Source organism: Pholis gunnellus, assembly GCF_910591455.1.
Source record: "Pholis gunnellus genome assembly, chromosome: 15".
NCBI classification, from domain to species: domain Eukaryota; kingdom Metazoa; phylum Chordata; class Actinopteri; order Perciformes; family Pholidae; genus Pholis; species Pholis gunnellus.
The window spans coordinates 5374325-5394269 of record NC_136542.1 but is presented as its reverse complement, the minus strand read 5'-3'; the positions used below and the strand labels follow the sequence as shown (position 1 = coordinate 5394269).

At 43.6% G+C, this 19945-nt stretch overlaps 1 protein-coding gene across 5 annotated transcripts in view; it reads left to right on the top strand.

The window, feature by feature from the left end:
- The window catches only part of syne1b (spectrin repeat containing, nuclear envelope 1b), a gene marked incomplete at its 5' end in the record, with an annotated part of 75317 nt that overhangs the window by 24469 nt on the left and 30903 nt on the right, over positions 1 to 19945 (top strand). For 4 of the 5 annotated variants that reach the window (XM_079174767.1, XM_079174765.1, XM_079174766.1 and 1 more), the window contains 42 exons: positions 154 to 341; positions 540 to 663; positions 807 to 973; positions 1196 to 1349; positions 1493 to 2118; positions 2270 to 2449; positions 2960 to 3110; positions 3249 to 3407; positions 3872 to 4054; positions 4289 to 4390; positions 4549 to 4752; positions 4876 to 5083; positions 5414 to 5526; positions 5678 to 5883; positions 5968 to 6117; positions 6246 to 6537; positions 6632 to 6804; positions 6938 to 7247; positions 7496 to 7660; positions 8045 to 8401; positions 8526 to 8662; positions 9341 to 9518; positions 10007 to 10189; positions 10276 to 10419; positions 10919 to 11074; positions 11416 to 11580; positions 11673 to 11845; positions 12007 to 12160; positions 12334 to 12477; positions 12673 to 12837; positions 12987 to 13304; positions 13560 to 13715; positions 13927 to 14097; positions 14290 to 14616; positions 14726 to 14878; positions 15054 to 15221; positions 15383 to 15559; positions 15680 to 15826; positions 15916 to 16045; positions 16323 to 16495; positions 16791 to 17056; positions 17414 to 19574. In XM_079174767.1, coding sequence (XP_079030893.1) covers positions 154 to 341; positions 540 to 663; positions 807 to 973; positions 1196 to 1349; positions 1493 to 2118; positions 2270 to 2449; positions 2960 to 3110; positions 3249 to 3407; positions 3872 to 4054; positions 4289 to 4390; positions 4549 to 4752; positions 4876 to 5083; positions 5414 to 5526; positions 5678 to 5883; positions 5968 to 6117; positions 6246 to 6537; positions 6632 to 6804; positions 6938 to 7247; positions 7496 to 7660; positions 8045 to 8401; positions 8526 to 8662; positions 9341 to 9518; positions 10007 to 10189; positions 10276 to 10419; positions 10919 to 11074; positions 11416 to 11580; positions 11673 to 11845; positions 12007 to 12160; positions 12334 to 12477; positions 12673 to 12837; positions 12987 to 13304; positions 13560 to 13715; positions 13927 to 14097; positions 14290 to 14616; positions 14726 to 14878; positions 15054 to 15221; positions 15383 to 15559; positions 15680 to 15826; positions 15916 to 16045; positions 16323 to 16495; positions 16791 to 17056; positions 17414 to 19574 — 10158 coding nt within the window. The remainder of the gene's footprint in view (positions 1 to 153; positions 342 to 539; positions 664 to 806; positions 974 to 1195; positions 1350 to 1492; positions 2119 to 2269; positions 2450 to 2959; positions 3111 to 3248; positions 3408 to 3871; positions 4055 to 4288; positions 4391 to 4548; positions 4753 to 4875; positions 5084 to 5413; positions 5527 to 5677; positions 5884 to 5967; positions 6118 to 6245; positions 6538 to 6631; positions 6805 to 6937; positions 7248 to 7495; positions 7661 to 8044; positions 8402 to 8525; positions 8663 to 9340; positions 9519 to 10006; positions 10190 to 10275; positions 10420 to 10918; positions 11075 to 11415; positions 11581 to 11672; positions 11846 to 12006; positions 12161 to 12333; positions 12478 to 12672; positions 12838 to 12986; positions 13305 to 13559; positions 13716 to 13926; positions 14098 to 14289; positions 14617 to 14725; positions 14879 to 15053; positions 15222 to 15382; positions 15560 to 15679; positions 15827 to 15915; positions 16046 to 16322; positions 16496 to 16790; positions 17057 to 17413; positions 19575 to 19945) is intronic. The other variant, XM_079174768.1, reaches the window with a different exon arrangement.

Sequence of the window (19945 nt, the reverse complement as noted above, 5' to 3'; positions counted from 1 at the left end):
TGCAATACTTATTTAACATACTTTCTTCCTTAGTAATGCTAAATAACAAAAATACTGTACATATCAACAGTATTTGAAAATGAATTGCAAAGCTTGACACGGCACCAGCTGTCCTCCAGCTCACAGGTAATGTTTTGTGTTTTTGTTCTTCAGGATGTCTGTCAGAATCAGGAAAAGCTGAAGGGAACCTTGCTGTCCCTGTCAGCTGGTGTCAGAAGGCTCAGTGACAAAGAGCAAGCGGAGAGGATTGTGACAGAGCTAAACAACAGCTATGACCAAAATGTACAGGGTGCAAAGGACAAACAGAGCACTCTGGAAAACCTGCTTTCTCTTTGGCAAAAGTAAGCTCTTGAACGGATGAATTTAACATATAGAGGATTTTGATATCATGTAAATAAAAGCAATGTTAATATATAAATTGGATCACAGGCTTTTCCAGTTGATGGTAATGTTAACACTCCACTTGCAGTAAAGCACAGCCAACAGTGTAAACTGAAAAATAAATCTGAGACACCAGTGTTTCTATTGATGTGTTTCAGGTACGAGAAACAGCGATCAAACTTTGTTTCCTGCTTGGAGAGAAGTGAATCTTCATGCAAACCGGAGAGTCAGTATCTGTCAGCTGATAAAGCAAAGCTCCGCACAGAGATACAAGATCTGCAGGTACAAACATACACACATACTCTCATAGTTTTTTACTTTTCCCCCACAACATGACGGATAAATACCACTCGTAATATATTTATCTCACACTGAATTTAAACAAAATGATATTTTGAGTGAAAGTTTTTTTTCTTCTGTTGCAGGCCTTCCATTCTGAAGTCCAGGTCCTCGAGCCTGCTCATGCTGAATTGGTCTCTTTGGGGACATCTTTGTGTCCGATGGCACCAGAGGAGAGAGTGAAGCAGCTGAAAGACGAGCTGGAGACCCTGCAGAGGAGACTGCATGTTCAAAATGACGCCCTCCCTCAAAGGTAAAATAATCTCTCACAAAATCCAGGTCACACATGCTGTTGAACATGTTTGTAACAAATATTATTTATGCACAATACACCACATATTGATGATATACCGTTAAATGTAGTGTAACAGTGAGGGAATATCGGTGTTATTTGACTGAAAAGTATACAGCACAAATGCAAGTTAAAGCAGGTTGTCTTTTCTGATTTTCTCTTTGCTGACAATTTGTCCCCTAGAATCAAAGAGCTTGAGAGCCACCTCTCGCTGGTGGAGCAGTTTGACCAGGCCCTGCTCAAATTCTCCCAATGGGGTGAGGCCATGCTCTCAAATCTGCATTCAACTTCTCAAATCAACATCAGCAACCTGCAGTCCGCCACCAAACAAGTAAAGGTCAGAACTACACAGAGTCGTTGTTCATCCCGTTTGTGCATGCAGTGGGCTACTCTTTCCAGAGCCACTTAAAGTTAGTTAGCCAAAGAATAGCATCTTTCTTACGAGCAACAACTGATCCTCTATGAATTTACATTTTACAGGAGACCCAGGCTTCCTTACAGAAGCAGTCCAGTGTGAGACAGAGCTTGGAGCAGCAGACCGAGAAGCTCTGTCAGTTCTGTGAGACTAGTGATGCACAGCTCCTCCGCAGCAGAGCAGACAGCTGTCTGCAGTCCTACCTGGAGGCCCAGCACATAGCTGAGCTCCAGTTAGAGTGCCTTGAAAGGCTCGAGGCTTTTCTGCAGACTCACGGTGTGGCTGCTGGGGTGTTGCGGGGTCTGAAGCAGACTGTGGAGAGTGCTGGGAGCTGGGACCGCGGAAAAGTAGAGGAGCTGCAGCAGGAGCTTTCCACTATTGTCCCAGACATTAGCCAGCTCGAGACTCTAGCTGTCAATCTGGACAGCAGCCTCTGCAAAAGCCACCTCCACATTGGTGCTGACGAGGGCTCTCGTAAATCATGCCGCATGCTGGCTGATGCACTCAGCGCTGAGCTGGATGCAGTGAGGAACCTGCTGGGTACTAAGCAGAGTGAAGCAGAGGCCCTGGGGTCCCTGTGGACCTCATTTAGACAACGTAAAGAACAGCTGCTCAAAGCTGTGGAGGACATTGAAGAAAAAGCTGACCACCAGAGCTTCAAAGAGCCCAGCCTGCATGCACTACAGCAGAGGTAAAGCATTTTAAGTGTTATCAGATCAGTATTTCTATTTCGTCAATGCTCTAATTATACATTTGAGGGGGACTGTTAACATATTATGCCAGTGCCGTGGGTGGGTATGAGAACATGTTCAATAGCAACATGTTATCCCTCTGTTTGTCAGGCTACGGTTCTTTAATCAGCTGGAGGATGAGCTACAGTCACACCAGCATGAGGAGCAGTGGCTGAGGGACAAGGGGAACCAGCTGGCCCAGAGAGATGCAGAGTTGGCTGGGGACGTACTGAGGGAAATCAGTCTGCTGGAGACCACGTGGGAGGACACCAAGAAGCTCATCACAGAGAGGTACTGAAATAGTGGAAGAGGGTCTTCCATGAGTCATGAAATATTGCATTATCAAAAAACATTCAACACAAAAAAAGATCTTACTGGGATAAAGAAAATCAATGGTTAATCATTTTCTTTCCTTTTTTCTTTTCAATCAGAATTTTAGATTTGAACTCTTTTTTATAGGTCTTTGTTCTCACATACGCTTATTAGAGGATTCTGAAACACTCTTTTTTTGGCAGAAAAACATGTGACACTGACCTCTATGGTTGATTGTTTCAATTGTGTTGCATTTAACATTACATCACTTCTGGAATGTCAACATTTCTAGTGCTAAATGGGTGAAAAATTTAATTTTCATTACTTTTAAACATTCCAAGAGTTTGTTGTTGGCACAGTTATTTATTTATTTTTTTCATGGTTGTTCTCTCTGTTATGCAGTTTGTAGTATATTTGTTGTGTTTTACGTTTACAGTTCATTTACATAATCTACAATGGACCAAACACTTCTCTCTCTCCCTTTGACAGACAGGAGCAGTGCAATGTCCTGGTTGAGCTTATGAAAGAATACCAAATACTGAAAACCTCCATCAGCAGCATTATTGAGAGCACCGACCCTTTGGTTGAGATAAGCTCTGTTTTGAAGGACCATGAGGAAACCAGGAGGTCACTAACCAAGGTCAGGTCAAATTATTAATTCATCTTTTTGGGGAGTATCTCATCATACACAAATCCAGAAAAACGAGTTTCTTGGTTTTGTCCTTATGATTGGTCATCAGGATACTGAAAAGGTTTGCTGTCTTTACTCCATTTGTAGCACGAGGCAGTGAAGATCGAGATGGCTAGCAAGCAACATGAGCTGGACCGGTTTTCCAGTAAAGGGAAACAACTGGTGATTGAACTGAAGAAGATCCCTGAGTGTAACGCTCAGATGATGAAAGAGGACATGGAGACCCTTGTTGACCAGTGGCTGGATGTAAGTCTGACTTCAGGAGTTGTGTTGATTTGATGCATCATTTATGTGCTTTTAACAGTCAACAATGACGGGCTATGGCACAGAGGAGTAAGCTAGGCTTGGGCTACACAGGCAATACTTGTTCAAAGGATCAATTCATTGCTGAGTTAGTTTTCTATGCAATTTGTTGACAAGAAAAAATATATGAAATATTGTCAGTCTGACCTAATAACAACTATCAGGTAAAACTTTTACCAAAATATTTTTTGCTACATGTTCTCACACCACATAAGTCTTTGTAAGTACAAAAGACAACTCTTCTGTCTATTCCACATACATAATGTAGAGCTTTGTGATCTATGTTAAGTTTCAATAGCAGTGCACCCTAATATAAAGCATAAATGCTGTTGAAGGAAAATCATTCAAGTCCACTCCAGAAGTTTGCTTCTGTGACTTAAACGGTTGTGATTGAATCCACTTCCCAGGTGTCTGAGAAGATAGATGATAACATTGATCACCTGAACCAGAGTTTGATACTGTGGGAGGATGTGCGTAAAATCAGCGAGGACACTGAGAGCTGGACAAGCAGCTGTGTGATTGAACTAAACGAGAGCCTGAACAACCTCAATGACAGTCAGAAGGTGTCGGCAAGACTCTCCGTGTTACAGGTAAGATTTCTGATGTCATGATTAAACCTGGTTATATTTAGTTTGATCTACTTTGGTACCTGATAAGTATGGTTTTGCACAAAAGACAACGCAAATGTTAAATTAACCAAAAAGACAAAAATGCTTAACGACATACACACATTATGCAGCCACAACCACTGGGTGTCATGTCTCGCAGATTACCAAAGAAACGAGAGGAAAATAACTTAATACATGCTTTTCCTACATCCACAGGCTGAAATGGGCAAGAAGGAGCAGAAACTTGAAACCCTGCAGAGCAAAGTATCAGAGCTGAAGAAGTTAAATCAAAGCCAGGAGACGCCTGCTAAATTACAGGTACTTCAGATTATTATAATCATATTTGTTCGTTTCTTTGGTTATACTGAATCTCACAAGTGACCAACAGATATTAACCCCTGACCCTGCAGAAGAAGTAGCTCCTCCTCTTCATAATACATGTGTGTCACCCACAACTTTTATTATGCATGCATCAGGTGTTGGAGAATGACCTTCGTAAAAAGATCAGCACTGCTCAGAAGCTGCATGAGCAGGCCAGGGGAAACCTCATGGACTTCACCTCTCAAAAGAAACAGCTGGAAGACTACATCTCACAGATGTCTGCGTGGTTAAATAGTATGGAGGATTCCCTTGTTTCCTCGCCCACTGGATCGGACCCTGAGGACATCTGCAGAGTGAAGGTGCAGCCTAAATAGCAATGACATTGTTGGTGTTACAGATAGGCAGCCATTGTTTTACTTACAGAGCACATAGATGAGAATGTAAGGAATAAACTCATTTACATTTCTAAACATGTTTTAAAGGACCTTCAGAAAGAGCTGCAAAATCAGCAGGGGAGTATTGACTCCACGAGGGAGAGCCTCAACACACTGTGTAGAAAATATCCCTCTGAGGAGCTGGCTGGTTTGGGATCAGCTCTCACTGACCTCATCAAGACTTATGAGTCTGTGAATCAGCTTTCTGCCAGGACGCTGGCATCACTGCAGAACTGCCTTCAGCAGCAGTTCAATGGTGAGAAATACAAAAAACTAAATAAAATGTGTAGTTTTACTCAGTAGCCACTTGCTGCTCCAGCCACACGATCGTAATACTAAGGTTCTAAACATTTAAATACAGCACAATACATGAAACTATTGTTCCATGTCCTGTTTTTTATGACCAGATATGTTCTGTAACTTCCTATTACTTTCTTGTTTTTTAATTGGAAGCCATGTCTCATATACAGTAATGGTCATGGAGTGTAAAATCTCTGCTTTACGAAGACAAAGCTTGATTCTATTCAGCTTGATTCTGTGTGAATCGACACCAGATATTCATTTTCTTTCTGCTCTGCCTCCTCAGATCTAGTTCAGGAGTTCCATCGCTGGCTTTCAGAACAGAGGGAGATCGTGAAAGAGTGCTCCGACAGGTCTGGAGACACTCAAATTGTCGAACGTAAACTACAGAAACTAAAGGTGAAACGGACACACGAAAGAAATAGCTGTTCATTTAATTTACACTTTGATCGGAATGAGGATAAAATGTGGATTGTGCTCTTATCTACAACTGGTGAAATGAAAGATTACCGGAAAAAATGAGTGGTTATTAATGTGGGTTATCTGTCAGGGCGCCATGGATCGTGTGGAGGAGGGTGAGGTACGTCTTACTCAGGTCTGTGAGGAAGGAGAGAAGCTCCTGCTCCATCTTCCCAAAGCCAGCGCTGGGCAAGTCCAGCAGCACCTCTCCTCCATCCAGCAGGACTGGGACAGCTTCGTGGAGCAGTGCAGACAGAACCAACAGATCCTGGAAGACAGTGCATCGCTCATGAAGGGGTAAAAGACTCACACAAATCCAGTTCTATCAAGCACTTTGTAAGCCAAACTTTTATTTAGCATTGCATTGTAAATTCCTTTTAGGTTTGAGGGTCGCCTGAAGAAGCTCCGGTGGTGGTTGGAGCACATGGAAAAGAGGATGACCACAGATCTGCTTGAAGCCAAGCAGCGGGGTCCTGAAAAGGCTGCGCTCGAGCAAGTGGAGGAATATCAGCAAGAAGTGCTCAAAGAAAGGTGCTGAATCTGCTTCAAGTCTGCATTTACTAGTGGAAAAAAATAGACCAGTGTCCCCATAATTGTTCACGATCAAACATCTAAATACTCTTTGTAGCTTATTTAAACATTTACTTCCTTCCATGCAGGGATTCATTTGAACGCCTAGGTCAGGAGGGCCAGGCTCTGAATGAAGGCGGGCGAGGCGATGGTAGCGAGACAAGAGTGTCAGCTCAGCTGCAGTCACAGCACCAGGCCTTACTGAGGCGTGTGAGAGAGAGGCTGCGCAGCTGCCAGCTAACTTTGCAGGAGCAACAGGCCTTTGAAGATACACTGCAGACTACCTGGACGTGGCTTAGCGGCGTCCAGGAGCGTCTGGCTTCACTCAACAGCACAGTTGGCAATAAAGAGACTCTTGAGAAAAGACTAGGTCTTGTACAGGTCAGTGAATACAACCCTGATTCAAAGATATTGTGCTTTGGAATACTGTGTTTTCTGGACACACTTGGAAGCTTGCTGTTCTTTATACATGCAGGATATCCTGCTAATGAAGGGTGAAGGAGAGGTGAAGCTCAACATGACCGTTGGAAAAGGAGAACAGGTCCTGAAGCATAACAGAATGGAGGGACAGGAGGCCATTTGTTCACAGCTACAGAGCCTAAAGGATGCCTGGGCCAATATGTTGATGACCTCCATGAGTTGCCACAGGTAGGAAATGTATCTTCTTCTACACTCAGGTAGTCAGACGATTGACAACACTCACTGACACCATAGCTCATCATCGAGGGTAAATGCACTTTTATTTACTTACTTACTTATAAACTCTTGTTATTGTCTGTAGTCGTCTGGAGTGGACAGTAGCCCAGTGGACCAGCTTTCAGGAAAGTAAGAGCCAGCTGCAGCAGTGGATGGAGTCAGTGGAGCAGGAGGTGGGGATGACTCTGCCTCAGCAGCCAGGCCTCAAAGAGAAGTCCGCTTTGCTTGAGCGCCTCAGGGCCATCCAGGCTGATGTGGATGCTCATGCAGCGGCACTGTCACGCCTAACAGACAAGGCGGTGGAGATGCACGAAAAAACTGGGGACCAGACGTTTGGACCAGAGTCGAGGGCGGAGCTCAATGCACACTTTGCTGATATCTCAGCTGTTGTCAAGGTGATCTAAATACAGGCATAGGTTACAGGCATAAGTACTTGCAAATATTTGCTAAATCCTACATGATTATTTCAGGAAAACAGGGCCAGCCAAAGAGAAGCTGCATCTGGTCTACACACAAATTGTTGCCAAAATTGAGACAGAATTTTTGCAATTAATATATTTGCAAATACTATTTGGCACATTCATCCATATCTGGTAATTTTTTTTCCTGGTAGTAATTTACATTGTCTTTTTCTTCCACAAAGGGTAAAGTGCAGTCCATGCAAAGCATTGTGTCTGAGCATGAGCAGTATGTAGATGCTGTGAGAGACTTCAATGACTGGCTGATTTCAGCAAGAGAGGAACTCCAGCGCTGGTCCGACCTGTCAGGAGACTCAATCTCCATTAAGAGAAAGCTCTTCAAAGTGCAGGTGAGGACTTCAAGATCTTATGTTTTAGGACTAAAAAAATTGTATGTGGCTCCTGGTCAGGTCCAGCTGAGAGACGTTTGTCCTGCAAAGTCCTGTCGTATTTACTGCAGTGTCTTCTCCCAGATTTTGCCGTAGACCTCCACAAGGAGGCGCTAGGGAGGCATCTTTACTGGGTGTTTAAAGCTCATCGCTAGATTAAGAGAAAGAAAAGACATGTTTTAGATAAAACCTTTCTTAAGCAGAGGATTTCCATTGGCTGGGTCCAGACAAGCACAAACTTTGTCACTTTTGGGATTCAAGGGCATTCCTACTTGGAAGTTACTTCCCCTTACTTTTTTTTTATTTGACAAAGATGACAATTATGATTCCTTTTGCCCTTTCCAGGAGTTGCTCGACTCGAAGCAGCGAGGCAGGGAGAGGCTGAACCGGGTTCAGAGATGTGGGGCAGTGTCAAGAGATCACACTGGCTCAGGGGGCTATGAGGCTATGGAGCGAGAGGAAGCAGCCCTCCTTTCGTCATGGGACCAGTGGGAACGTGGAGCACTGCAGACACGGGCTAGTCTGGAGACTGCCCTCTCCCAGATAGCCAGCTCTGAGCAAGAGTTCAGCAGCCTGTCAGCACAGCTGGAGCAGGACCTACACGACTTCAGCCGCCAGCTTAAGGACTGGCGCCTGTGGTTGGCTCAAGCAGAGAGACAAAATGAAGGAGAGGAGGCTGTTAAAGGCTGGCAGATAGCAAAGGTAGTTCCATTAATAAGCTGCTAATGATTGGAAACAAGCAATGATGACAGTAGATGACTAACTCATATGAAATGTAAATTATTTTCCGTGGGTGTTGCTCAGTGGTTGTTTGTTTTCCTCTCAGGACACTTTGGAGGAACTTGTCAAAGCTGAGCCTGTGTCTGATAGTCTGAAGACTCAACTCAATGATCTGTGCCGATTCTCCAGAGACATGGGCACACAATCTGAGAGAGTGTCTGCTCTCATTAAGGAATACAACAGGTGAGACAGGTGTAAAGGTGTCCTGGCTTTCAAACTGTAAACTGTAGCAACATTAAGCATTTACACACAACCTTAGTTGGTATTTTAGACTTTTTTCAAATAATTACACAGGATCTTATGCAGAAATATACACCAGGAGTGACCATAAATATAGTAACACTTATGCAAAACAGTGCAATGCAATATCATAAACCCACAGCAAATATTACCTTCGTTAAATATTCAGTTCATCTCAGACTAATCCTTTTGTTCTGTCTGTGTTTGTGGCATGTTTCTATGAAACATTTTAGGTTGTATTTTGTGGTGTTGTTGTACTGGACTGCATGATATGTTTTTAAATATTGGTCCACCTCATTTGCAATATACGGAGTGGCATTCACATTAGAAAGTCTTTACAATTTAATGCAGTTTAGAACACCAAACCACAAGTTGCCATATAACTGACACCTCTCTGACACATGATCAATAAACATTTTAAATGCTAGTTTCACACAGGTAATACTTTATGCAGGATTTTTGCATTCGATTGTGTTGCAAAGTAAATACAGTATATTACTGTTTTCCGGGTCACTCTGTAGGCTTAAATGCATCAACAACTTATGGTCAGACCAAAAAACAACAACAAGCCTGAGACAAAAGAACTAAATTGATTAACAATGACACCCGGCTTGTTTCTAGTCTGAGTCTCCAAGCGTCCAGGGAGTGCCAAAGCAAAGAGAAGCTGCTGGAACAAGGGTTCCGCTCAGTCTTCAGAGAGTTCCAGAAATGGTTGGTCAATGCCAAGATCAACACGGCCAAGTGCTTTGACGTGCCTCAAAATCTCAACGAGGCCTCATCTTGCTTGCAGAAGATTCAGGTACAGCCCTCAAAGTCAAAATGCCATGGAACATTCAGACCCTTACGCTGCCAGAATTACAGGTTTGATCAACACTGTGGGATTTTAAATTGCGACAACTTGTCTGAGTGTTTTCATTAAAGAATGTATCTAAATCATGTTCCATGCAGTCACATTTATCCACGACCTATCTCTCATAATCAGTCAGACATTAGTATGAAAACAACAACGCTGAGCTCTGCAGCCTCACTGCTAAACTGCTGAATTGTGATGCTTTGGAAGGTACTGTGTTTGACGTACAGTTCCTGAGCTCATAACCCCCCTTGACAGAACCCAAGATACACATTTATTGACTATGACTAGTACAGGAGAAGACTGGGGAGGTGGAGGAGTAACATTTCTGATACATGAGCAGAGCCACACTGTCAAACTAAAGTTCATACAATTTAAAGATTAAGAGTTTCACTACAGGCATGTGTTATTATCTCATCTCTGCTTTCTCTCTTCAGGAGTTTCTAAGTGACAGAGATCAAGGTCAGTCAAGGCTCAATGCTGTGGCTGTGAACGGTGAGCTGGTCTGTAGTCACGCCGCTAAAGACAAAGTTGATGCAGTTCGGGTTAAAATGAACACTGCCAGAGAGGACTGGAAAAATATGATGACCAACCTGCACAACAGAGAAACAAGTCTACAAGTAAGCACCTCAATGTCCCTTCTCACCCCTCAGGGCCAATATTAATACTACAATATTACTCTTCATACACGTCTTTTGTGCTTCAGAACGTCTTGTCTCAGATGAAAGATTTTGAGGCGAGTGCCGAGCCTCTTCAGGAGTGCCTGAACGCCACAGAGCTGGCTGTACACGAGAGTTGCACAAGGCTTCATGATCTCTCAGCCAAAAAGCAAGAGCTTCACAAGCTGCAGGTACCAATTTCCACTGAGCTTGGAACACCCCTCATTTCAAGACCACTCATGCTCAGCTGCAACAACCACTCCGTGCTTAAGTGCCGACATGTATTCCTGTCATTTGCAGAAACTCTCCATTCCACCCATGTTACAGTGTTTTGGCATCGCAGCTTATACTAACTGCCAGTTGCTTATTGTTTGTATTGCTGCCATTTTTCTGCTTTGCTTCTCTCAGATGTTCTCTTAACAGTGTCTATCATATAAATTAATACTTGCCTCATTTATAACATAATTGCTTTTAGTATTTATGAATTGTTTAAAACTGTCTGCCAGCTAGTTCCAGAGGCCATGCACGTCATAACCACCAAGAGCCTTACCAACTGTCGCGTTGGCCATTGTCTCATTCTCTTTTCTTTTTGCCATGTTGCCATCTTTAACCCTTCAGTCTGTGTCTGAATTTCTTATATCTGTGTGTCAGCTTGCATGCCTCTTTGATAACCTGCTTGTGCTCTTCCAGTCTGTGCTTGAGGAGTTAGCCTCTCAAGAGATTCAGCTGAACAAGCTGAAAGAGAAGGCCCAGCTGCTGTGGGATGAACACGCGGCCGGCAAGGGTTTTGTGCACCGTGTCTCGCAGCTCTCTGCTCAGTACCTAGCTTTAACCAACCTGACCAAGGTACAGTAATGCCTACCAATCTGCTTGTGCACCGGGGCTTTTCTTTTCTGGGGGTAGAGCTGGAGAGGAAACAGGCACTAGACTGGATCGAGCTCTTAATATTATTTTACAGTGATAAACAGTGAAGGTACTAACTCCCGGTGATTAAACACTAATTTCTTTCTTTTGTTACCGTAAGTCTTGAACAGAGAATGTACAAGCTAATTTCCTTCATATCTTTTGTTCTAAATCTGTATTAATCATTCAAGTCTCTGCTTGTGAAATTATCAGGTTGCTGTGGATTCAGTTTCTAAAACCTACAGTTGTAATTTCTCTGTTGCGGCTGTTTTGTGATTCTGCAGGAAAAGGCATCACGGATTGACCGAATAGCCACTGAGCACCAGCTTTTCTCCCAAGGGTTGAAGGAGCTGCAGAACTGGGTGGCTGACACCAGCCACATGCTGCAGACTTACTGCGCCCCCACTGCTGACAAAAATGTTCTCGATAGCAGGATGATCAAGCTGGAGGTATAAAAAAGTCACCGGTAGTTTTCAGAATTCAAATTAACCCTGTGAATATCCATCATAGGAGTGTATTAAATGTGTCATTGTTGCACCAGGCCTTGCTGACTGCTCGGCAGGAGAAGGAGATCCAGCTGAAGATGCTGATCACAAGAGGAGAGTCAGTTCAGAGAAACACCTCAGCTGAAGGAGTGCCTGTCCTCCAAAAACAAATACAGGACCTAAAAGACTCCTGGGATGCTCTGCTCTCCGCCTCAATACAATGCAAAAGGTTAATTCTCAGTTTTTTCCTGAACTTTTAACTACAAAAGGCACAAAGGGAACACTGCATCTCAATCCTGCTGCTACTATGTTTGCCAGGTCTTTGATTGCTGCTATTTCTACAATTACTGCACCATTGTCTGACGTTGTTGTACTGTTTCAAATCGACAGTCAGCTGGAGGGTTCCCTGTCTCAGTGGACCAGTTACCAGGAGGATATACTCCAGTTTGTGGCATGGGTGGAGCGTGTGGAGGACAGTCTTGAGCCCACTGACAAACAGTGCCCAGAGATGAGAGACAAAACTACGAATTTGAGCAAAGCCAAGGTATTGCTATCTTCTTAGTCATACTGTATCCTATTAGCTGCATAAATGATTTTGTGAATTTCTTTGGAATTTCAAACCAGTACAGGGTTTAAAGTCACTCGAGGCATTTAACTACAACAGATATATACACTTAAAAAATGCAGTGGATTGATATTGTACCTCTGTTGTTTCAGTTGCTGTATGAGGAAGTGCTCAGCCACAGCACCCTGCTGGACACCATCAGTACAAAGAGTGCCAGTATCGCTGAGAACTATGTCAATCAACTGGAGCTCCAAGATCTGCAAGAGCGCTATAGCACTATCAAAGACAATGCCATGGTAATGAAAGCAGAGGGAACAGTAAATCTTACTTTAAATATGTATTTCAGCTTCGGTATTTGATAGTGATTGTGCAGCTGTTTTTAAAGAGTCATAAAAATAATAAATAAATACAAATATATATACATAGGAAAAGTTAGAATCAATTAGCTATCACATTATGACTCTAAATCCTTATCTGCATTGTGTACTCAGAGGGCTGTCGGCAAAGCAGAGGAGCTGGTGAAAGCCCACCAGGAGTATCAGCGGGGCCTTCAGGCATTTGAGGACTGGCTGGAACAAGAACAAGAGAAGCTTGGCTGCTACACCCAACTGGAGGGCGATGTTGATATGCTGGAGGAGACTCTGCAAAAGCTACAGGTCTGAAAATTCTCAGTGGGGAAACGTTGTAAAAAAAAAAAAAGGAATATTAAATGCAAGTTCTACTACATAGCCAGAAGTTCTATTCAGTTAATGTATTGTCTAAAAGTCAGAGCTGAAAGGTCTCAACCACATCTATGTAACTACAGGAACTGCAGCTGCAGTGCACAGAGGGCCAGGCTTTGCTAAACACCGTGTTGGTCAGTCGGGAGCTGGTCATTCCCTGGGGCCTGCCTCAGATCGAAGACCGAGCACTGGAGACCCTGCAGCAGGAGTGGAGGTTGTACCAGAGCCGGTTGGCCGACACCCGGGCTCAGCTCAACAGTGCTCTGGCCAAACTCCGGCAGATGGAGCAGAAGTTTCAGCGTCTTGACAGCTGGCTAAAAGGCATGGAGACCAAAGCACAACTGCGTAGCCATCGGCGGTCTGACCGCACCACCAAAGATGCTCAACTTCAGTTAATAAAGGTTAGTGTTACGTGCACAGAAGCTATGCACATGGAAATGTTTTGCACAAATCTGCATAGTTTTCACTGCTGCTTCAGTTGCTGTGACAATACTGCATTTTAAATCAGTGCAGGTCCTTTCAGTCCAATCAGAAAGAAGTGTCTTTCAACAAGTTCATTTGCATTGGAACAAATGTTATTTTTAAGATTTCAGTCAAATGGTTATATAGGAATTTGATTATTGTTCAGACATCTCTAATGATCTGTATTTGGTCAGAGTTGGCAGGAGGAAGTGCTGGTTTATCAAGAGGAGATGGAGGGCCTCAGTCTCTTGGCTCAGCAGGTTCTGGATGAGACCCACATTAGCAGCCGGATCAGTTCCAGAGCTACCCAGATTACAGCCCGCTACCACATCCTGCTTCTGCATTTACTGGTAACAAAACACACAGTATCAGTATGTTTGTTAATAGATATGCATTGATTGCTTGATGCATTTGAAATTGTTTCTTTAACCAGTAGAATTCCTGTTTATAATCTTTGTTGAAAATCTTTATTTGACAGATAATTGGGAAGATGACACCAGTTTAGTTACGCTGAGCTTTCTTCTACCATAACTTGTTGTTTCCTCTTCCTTTGTATTGCAGGAGACGATCAAACAGCTCCAGGAGGAGGTGTCTTGCATTGAAGAGGCACAGTGTGTCTTCAACACCTTCTCAGACTGGCTCAGCGCAGCTCAGAATAACTTCAGCACTGTGGCTGTCAGTGTTGATGTAGTGGACCGCTTTGCTATGGACAGAAAGATGAAAAAACTAGAGGTACTCTCTCTAACATAGAACACATGCTGTACATAAAATAAGTGCACATAAATACAAACTATTGCTGACCTTTATATATATTATCAGTTTAAATGCCAACAAAAGTTCACAAAAAATATACTCAAAGATAGACTCAAAAATATGGTATCTGTTTAATTAAGAATGAATAACACCGTCCCATGTACCTTTCAGGCTCTTCAGGCAGACATGGAACAGGGTCACTCTTACCTGAAGACAATGAGGGAGAAGACAGAGAGAGCCATGGCATTCTTAGAGGAGCCTGAAGCAGAGCAGCTGAAGGAGGAAGTGGACAGCCGCCTCTTCCAACTAAAGGAGTTGATGGAAGCTCTGCGAACAGAGCATAGCTCCCTTGAGAAATGTATCTCACTCTCTAAAGACTTCATGGATAAATACAAGTCCCAGGCCCAGTGGGTGATGGAGACCAAGAACCTTTTAGCATCAAGTGTGGAGCCTAAAGCTGAACTCTACCAGAAGAAGGCTCAGCTAGCAAAGTACAAGGTAACTTGACTTGACTCTCGTTATTCTTTTTTTTTTCATCGTGGAAATACAGTGAAAATAAACAGAATGAATTGATCTGCAATATTTTGCTCTCTTTTCATATATGCAGACCATCCAGCAGACAGTGCAGTCTCATGAATCAGCGGTGAAATCTGTCTTCGAGAAAGGAGAGGCCCTGCTCGACACAGTCCATGACCCCACGATACTCGACAACATGAAAAAGCTGCAGGCTGACTACCAAGATATCTGTTTAGCAGCTACGGTATGGATGCTATATGTTGGATGGTGTCTCCCATGAGAATCTCAAAGTCCAGAATACACAGATTTTATTTGTCAATGTTTTTTGATCTGTGTTGTTATAGCGAACAAACAAAATGAATGATTACATGTCATACAGCAACATGAATCTCTGAGCTTGGCTGTGTGTTGCATTTTAGACACAGGTCCAAAACCTCGTGGAGTGGGTGAAGGAGCACGAGGATTACAACAGTGAATTGCAAGAGGTTGAGAAGTGGCTCTTACAGATGTCCAGTAGACTGGTCACCTCAGACTCCATGCAGACCAGCGGTATGGAGATGGCAACTCAGCAACTTGCCCGACACAAGGTGACCTTTACCATACTGTCCTACAAAGAAATTACCATTTTTACTGTAAAATGAGTTGTGCACTTTACACTTTTACATGACTTCAAATACCTTGTAGTTTACAATTACATGGAATACTTTTGGTGATATTTGTTTTGAAACACCCGACTGTTCTCTTTCAGGCAATAATGGAGGAGATTGCCAGTTTTGAGGAGCGTCTCACCAGCTTGAAGCAGAAAGGAGAAGGTCTCATAGCCAGCTGTACAGACCAAGTTCAAGCTAAGATCAGTCAACAAGTCCAGGCTCACCAACAGGGAACCAGAGATAGCTACTCTGCCATTTGCAGCACTGCCCAGCGTGTAAGTAATACAACATAGATCATATATCTTCTCGCTATTCCTAGAAGGGAAACCGCTGCATTTGATAAGAACATTTCCAGATATAAGTTAGTTAAGGTCTCACCTCACCTTGTTTAACAGGTGTACCAGAGTCTGGACCGGGAGCTGCAGAAACACGTTAACCACCAGGACACTCTCCAGCAGAGCCAGACCTGGCTCTCCACAGTGCAGGAGGAGCTTCAGCTCAACGATCAGGGACCGTCGGGTCTGCAGGAAGCACTAAAGCAGGTGCAATGTTGCCCACTCTCGGAAAGCAATGGTGGCGACAAGTAATTTTTTTAATGATTTATCTTAATTAATTGCTTTTGCACACACAGGTGAAGAACTACAGGGCCCTTCAGGAGCAGGCCAGCACTTACCTGGACCTAGTGTGCTCTGTGTGTGACCTGTCTGATGATGCTGTGAGAGTGACCGCTGCTCAGGTCCAACAAGTCAAACTCACGGTCAGTAACTGTTACTTCCTTGTATACTTGGTTCTATGTTGACAAATTAAAAATTGTATTCTGGCACCCAGTCCAATAAGACATACTACGGCGAGTACATATTACCCTTCAAATATTCTTTCATCAGTCAGTAATAAACAAGCAGCGTGACTGTAACTGTTCGGTGTATGTTTGTATGTGAAAATATAACTAGTGGTATAGAATGTTGTGTTTTTGATTATATCCAGGAAGATGCTGCCAATATTGACTGTAGGAAGGTGTAAATATGTTTTTGCAGATAGAGGAACGGATGTCCAGTGCACAGGTGCTCTCGGAGGGCTGGAGGGAGATCAAGGAACAGAAGCAAGATCTGAGCGGCCTGTTTCAGGATATGGAGCAGCAGCTCCTCAGCCTCTCCAGAAGGCCTGCAGAGTTGGAGACCAAGATAGCTCAAAACATGCTGTCTCAAGCCAAGGTAGGAAACAATATCAGAGCGGCTGATCCTTTGACAAGGCACACAAAGGGGAACTCTTTCTTTATCATCCTCATCAAACTCATTTTTCATACTTATATAGATAAAGATATACTGCATGTCTACATGTGCTTTTTACCTCAACTATACAGTACAGTGATTCTAAATATGATTATGGTGGTTATTTTGTTTTTATTATTTAATATAACATGTTGGCTTGGGTTGCGTAGGGATTAGAGATCTGCTTACTCTTTGGGTGTATTTAGGATTAACATCCAGTATATTGCTTGTCACACAGGAATGCAGCCAGCAACTGCAGTCCAAACAGAGTATCCTGACTAAGATGACGGAGACTGTGAGCAGATTGACTGGTGGCCAGGACTCTCCAGAACATGCAGAGCTTGACCGTCTGGGCCATTCCTGGCTCGAGCTCTGTCACCAGACCGACAAGCTGCAGATCCAGAGAGAGGAGGACCTGCAGAGGTCTAAAGAATACCATGACTGTATCACTGCAGTGGAGGCACTGTTTGAACAGGTGTCCAAGGAGTGGGACAATCTGGCCAGGTGTGTTTGTACATCAAGTATATATTAAAATGAGTCATCACATACTGCTGTGGTCTGATTCTAATAATCTCCTGATAGGACTAAAGCCAATAAATGTCAGTTCTGTGCTGTCTATTGTTAATTTCTTTGTCATGGCTATAATTCTGGATCATAAATAGATTAGCTCTACGTAAGACCATTTGATTATCATTACACAAGTCTGAGCTGAAGGCCATCATTGGGAACTCATATTAAAAATAATCTTTGTTGAAATATAGTTGTATTTCAGTTCTCCAGATCAAAACATGTACTACTTACATTGTCATATCTTCTACACAACACTTGTTTAATTAATTTGTTATATTTTGTGTCTTACAGAACGGATGCTGAAAGTTCATCTCAGCATTTGGAGGCATTACGGAAGCTTGCAGTAACTCTGGAAGAACAAAAAGGAACTCTTGAGGACCTTAAGGAACAGAAACAAAAAGTCATCCAACATTTAAACTTGGATGACAAGGAGCTGGTAAAAGAGCAGATCAGCCACTTTGAGCAGCGATGGTCTCAGATGCAAAACCTAATCGAGAGGAAAATCCAGGACTCAGTGGTGACCCTGGAAGATATGGGCCAAGTGGAGGCCCGTCTGAGAGAGGCTCGGGACTGGGCCGAGGAGCAGAAGCCTGCGCTGTCTGAGGCCATGAAAATGAGTCCTCCCCCTGAGCTGGCTCAGAGCTTCCTGTTTGACCACCTGAGCATCTGCAGTGAGTTGGAAGCCAAGCAGCTCCTGCTGGCACAGGCCATGGTCGATGCTGACAGGGTGCTGGCCCGGCTGGGCCTCAGTGAGCGGCAACGTCTCCAACAGCTTATTGTCGACACTCAACACGAGGTGGAATCTCTGAGTGTGAAGGTTGTGCAGCGCAGAAAACATCTCAGCAAGGCCTTCACAGAGAGAACGCAGTTCCTGATGGCTGTGAGTCAGTCCATTTCCTGGGTCCAGCAGAACGAGAAGAAGGCTCAGGCTGAGGAGTACATTGCTTTGTTACCTGATGACTTGGCCAAGCAGGTCAGAACATGCAGGAACATCCAAAGCAGCCTGAAAGCCTATCAGAGCGAGCTGACCTCCTTGTGGTCTCAGGGGAGGGACCTAATGAGGGATGCCAGCGAGGAAGAGAGGAATGAGATTCTTACAAAGTTGCAGGAGTTACAAAACATCTTTGACAAAACATTACATAGATGTGGCCAGAAACTACAGGAGCTTGAAAAAGTACTTGTTTCCAGAAAGTATTTCAAGACAGACTTGGAGAAAATATGCCTGTGGATTAAACAAGCTGATATAGTCACTTTCCCTGAGATCAATCTGATGGTTGGAGATGCTGAATTGGAAGCACAGCTACTTAAGTATCAACAGATAGTCGAGCAGGCAATTGAATATGAGAATCTTCTCCTAATTGTACAAAGAGCTGGCCAGGAAATATTGCCCAGTCTGAATGAAGTAGACCACTGCTATTTGGATGAAAAACTCAACACGCTCCCCCAGCAATATAATAGCATATTAGCACTAGCCAAAGAAAAACAGGAGAAAATCCAGCAGGCCATTCTCACCAGGAACGAGTACACCTCTTTCATAGATGTCACTCATAAAGCCCTGAAGGAGCTTGAGGAACAGTTCAATATTATGTGCACGCAGCCCGTAGGGCTGCAAACAGAAGAGGTTGTCAGTTTGCAGAGTGATTACAAAATGATCCAGGCAGACCTGGGCAACCTCGGTCTAGCTGTGAGTGAACTGAACCAGAAGAAAGAGGGATTTCGTAGCACTGGTCAACCATGGCGCCCGGAGGAAATGACCCAGCTTGTGAGCCTGTACAACGGCCTAAAGAGGTTGGTTGAACAGAAAGTAGAGCATCTGGAGGAAACCTTGGAGTCGTTTGAGGATCACAAGGCAATGGCTATGCAGGTTGACTCTGAGCTGAAGGCCACAAAAGAGCAGCTGGTAAAAGTTAACGCTGAGACGCAGTCAGCTGAGGAGAGGCTGAAGAACTACCACGCTCTGGCAGGGAGCCTCCAGAGTGCCAACTCCCACTTGTCAAGGCTCATGGAGCAGATGGACACTCTTGCACCGCGCGTGGAGCAAGCAGCCCATGATGCGTCCAAGGAGCAAGTGGTTCTGTGGCAAGACGAGCTGCGATCTTTGCAGGCTGCAGTAGGTGATCTGATTGAAGAGTGTGAGAACAGGTTTGTCCAGAGTAAAGACTTTGAGACAGAGATGAAAAGGACCCTGGACTGGCTGCAGCAGGTCAGGGATGACCTGGGCTGCGCTGTGATTGTTGATGTGAGGGTGGAGAAGGTGCAAGAGGAGATCAGAAAGCAGCAAATCATGCAGGAGGAAGTACAGTCAAAGCTGAGAATAGTGGCTGCTCTTAGCAGCAGGGAGAAACAGCAGTTTGTCAGCGCAAATGAGCTCGTCCCAGCCCACGTAGATACAAGCCTAGAAGAAATGGCAAAGCTGCAGGCAGATGTTCAGAAAGCACTGAGCTCCAAACAGGTGGGACAATATCACATTCAATATTCTATAAAACATGGTCATAATTGTAGTGAAATGCTCTATCTGTACTGCTGTTTTCATATAGTTACCTTAATGCAATGTCATTTGGTGAGAAGCATCAAAATGTTTTTTTTTGTAAAGATTTGTTTTATTAAAAAAAGAATGATGCTCAATTTACAGAGCAGTTGCTCTGTTAGCTATATAAACATTTCCATTCATGCATGTACAATTTAATTCATAAGCGTACAGATACATGGTACTTGTAGAAAAAAGAGTAATTATAGAAATAATAATGATACAACAACTGAAATAAATAAATATATACACACACAAACACACATAAATACATATAGAAAATAAGTATTGAAATT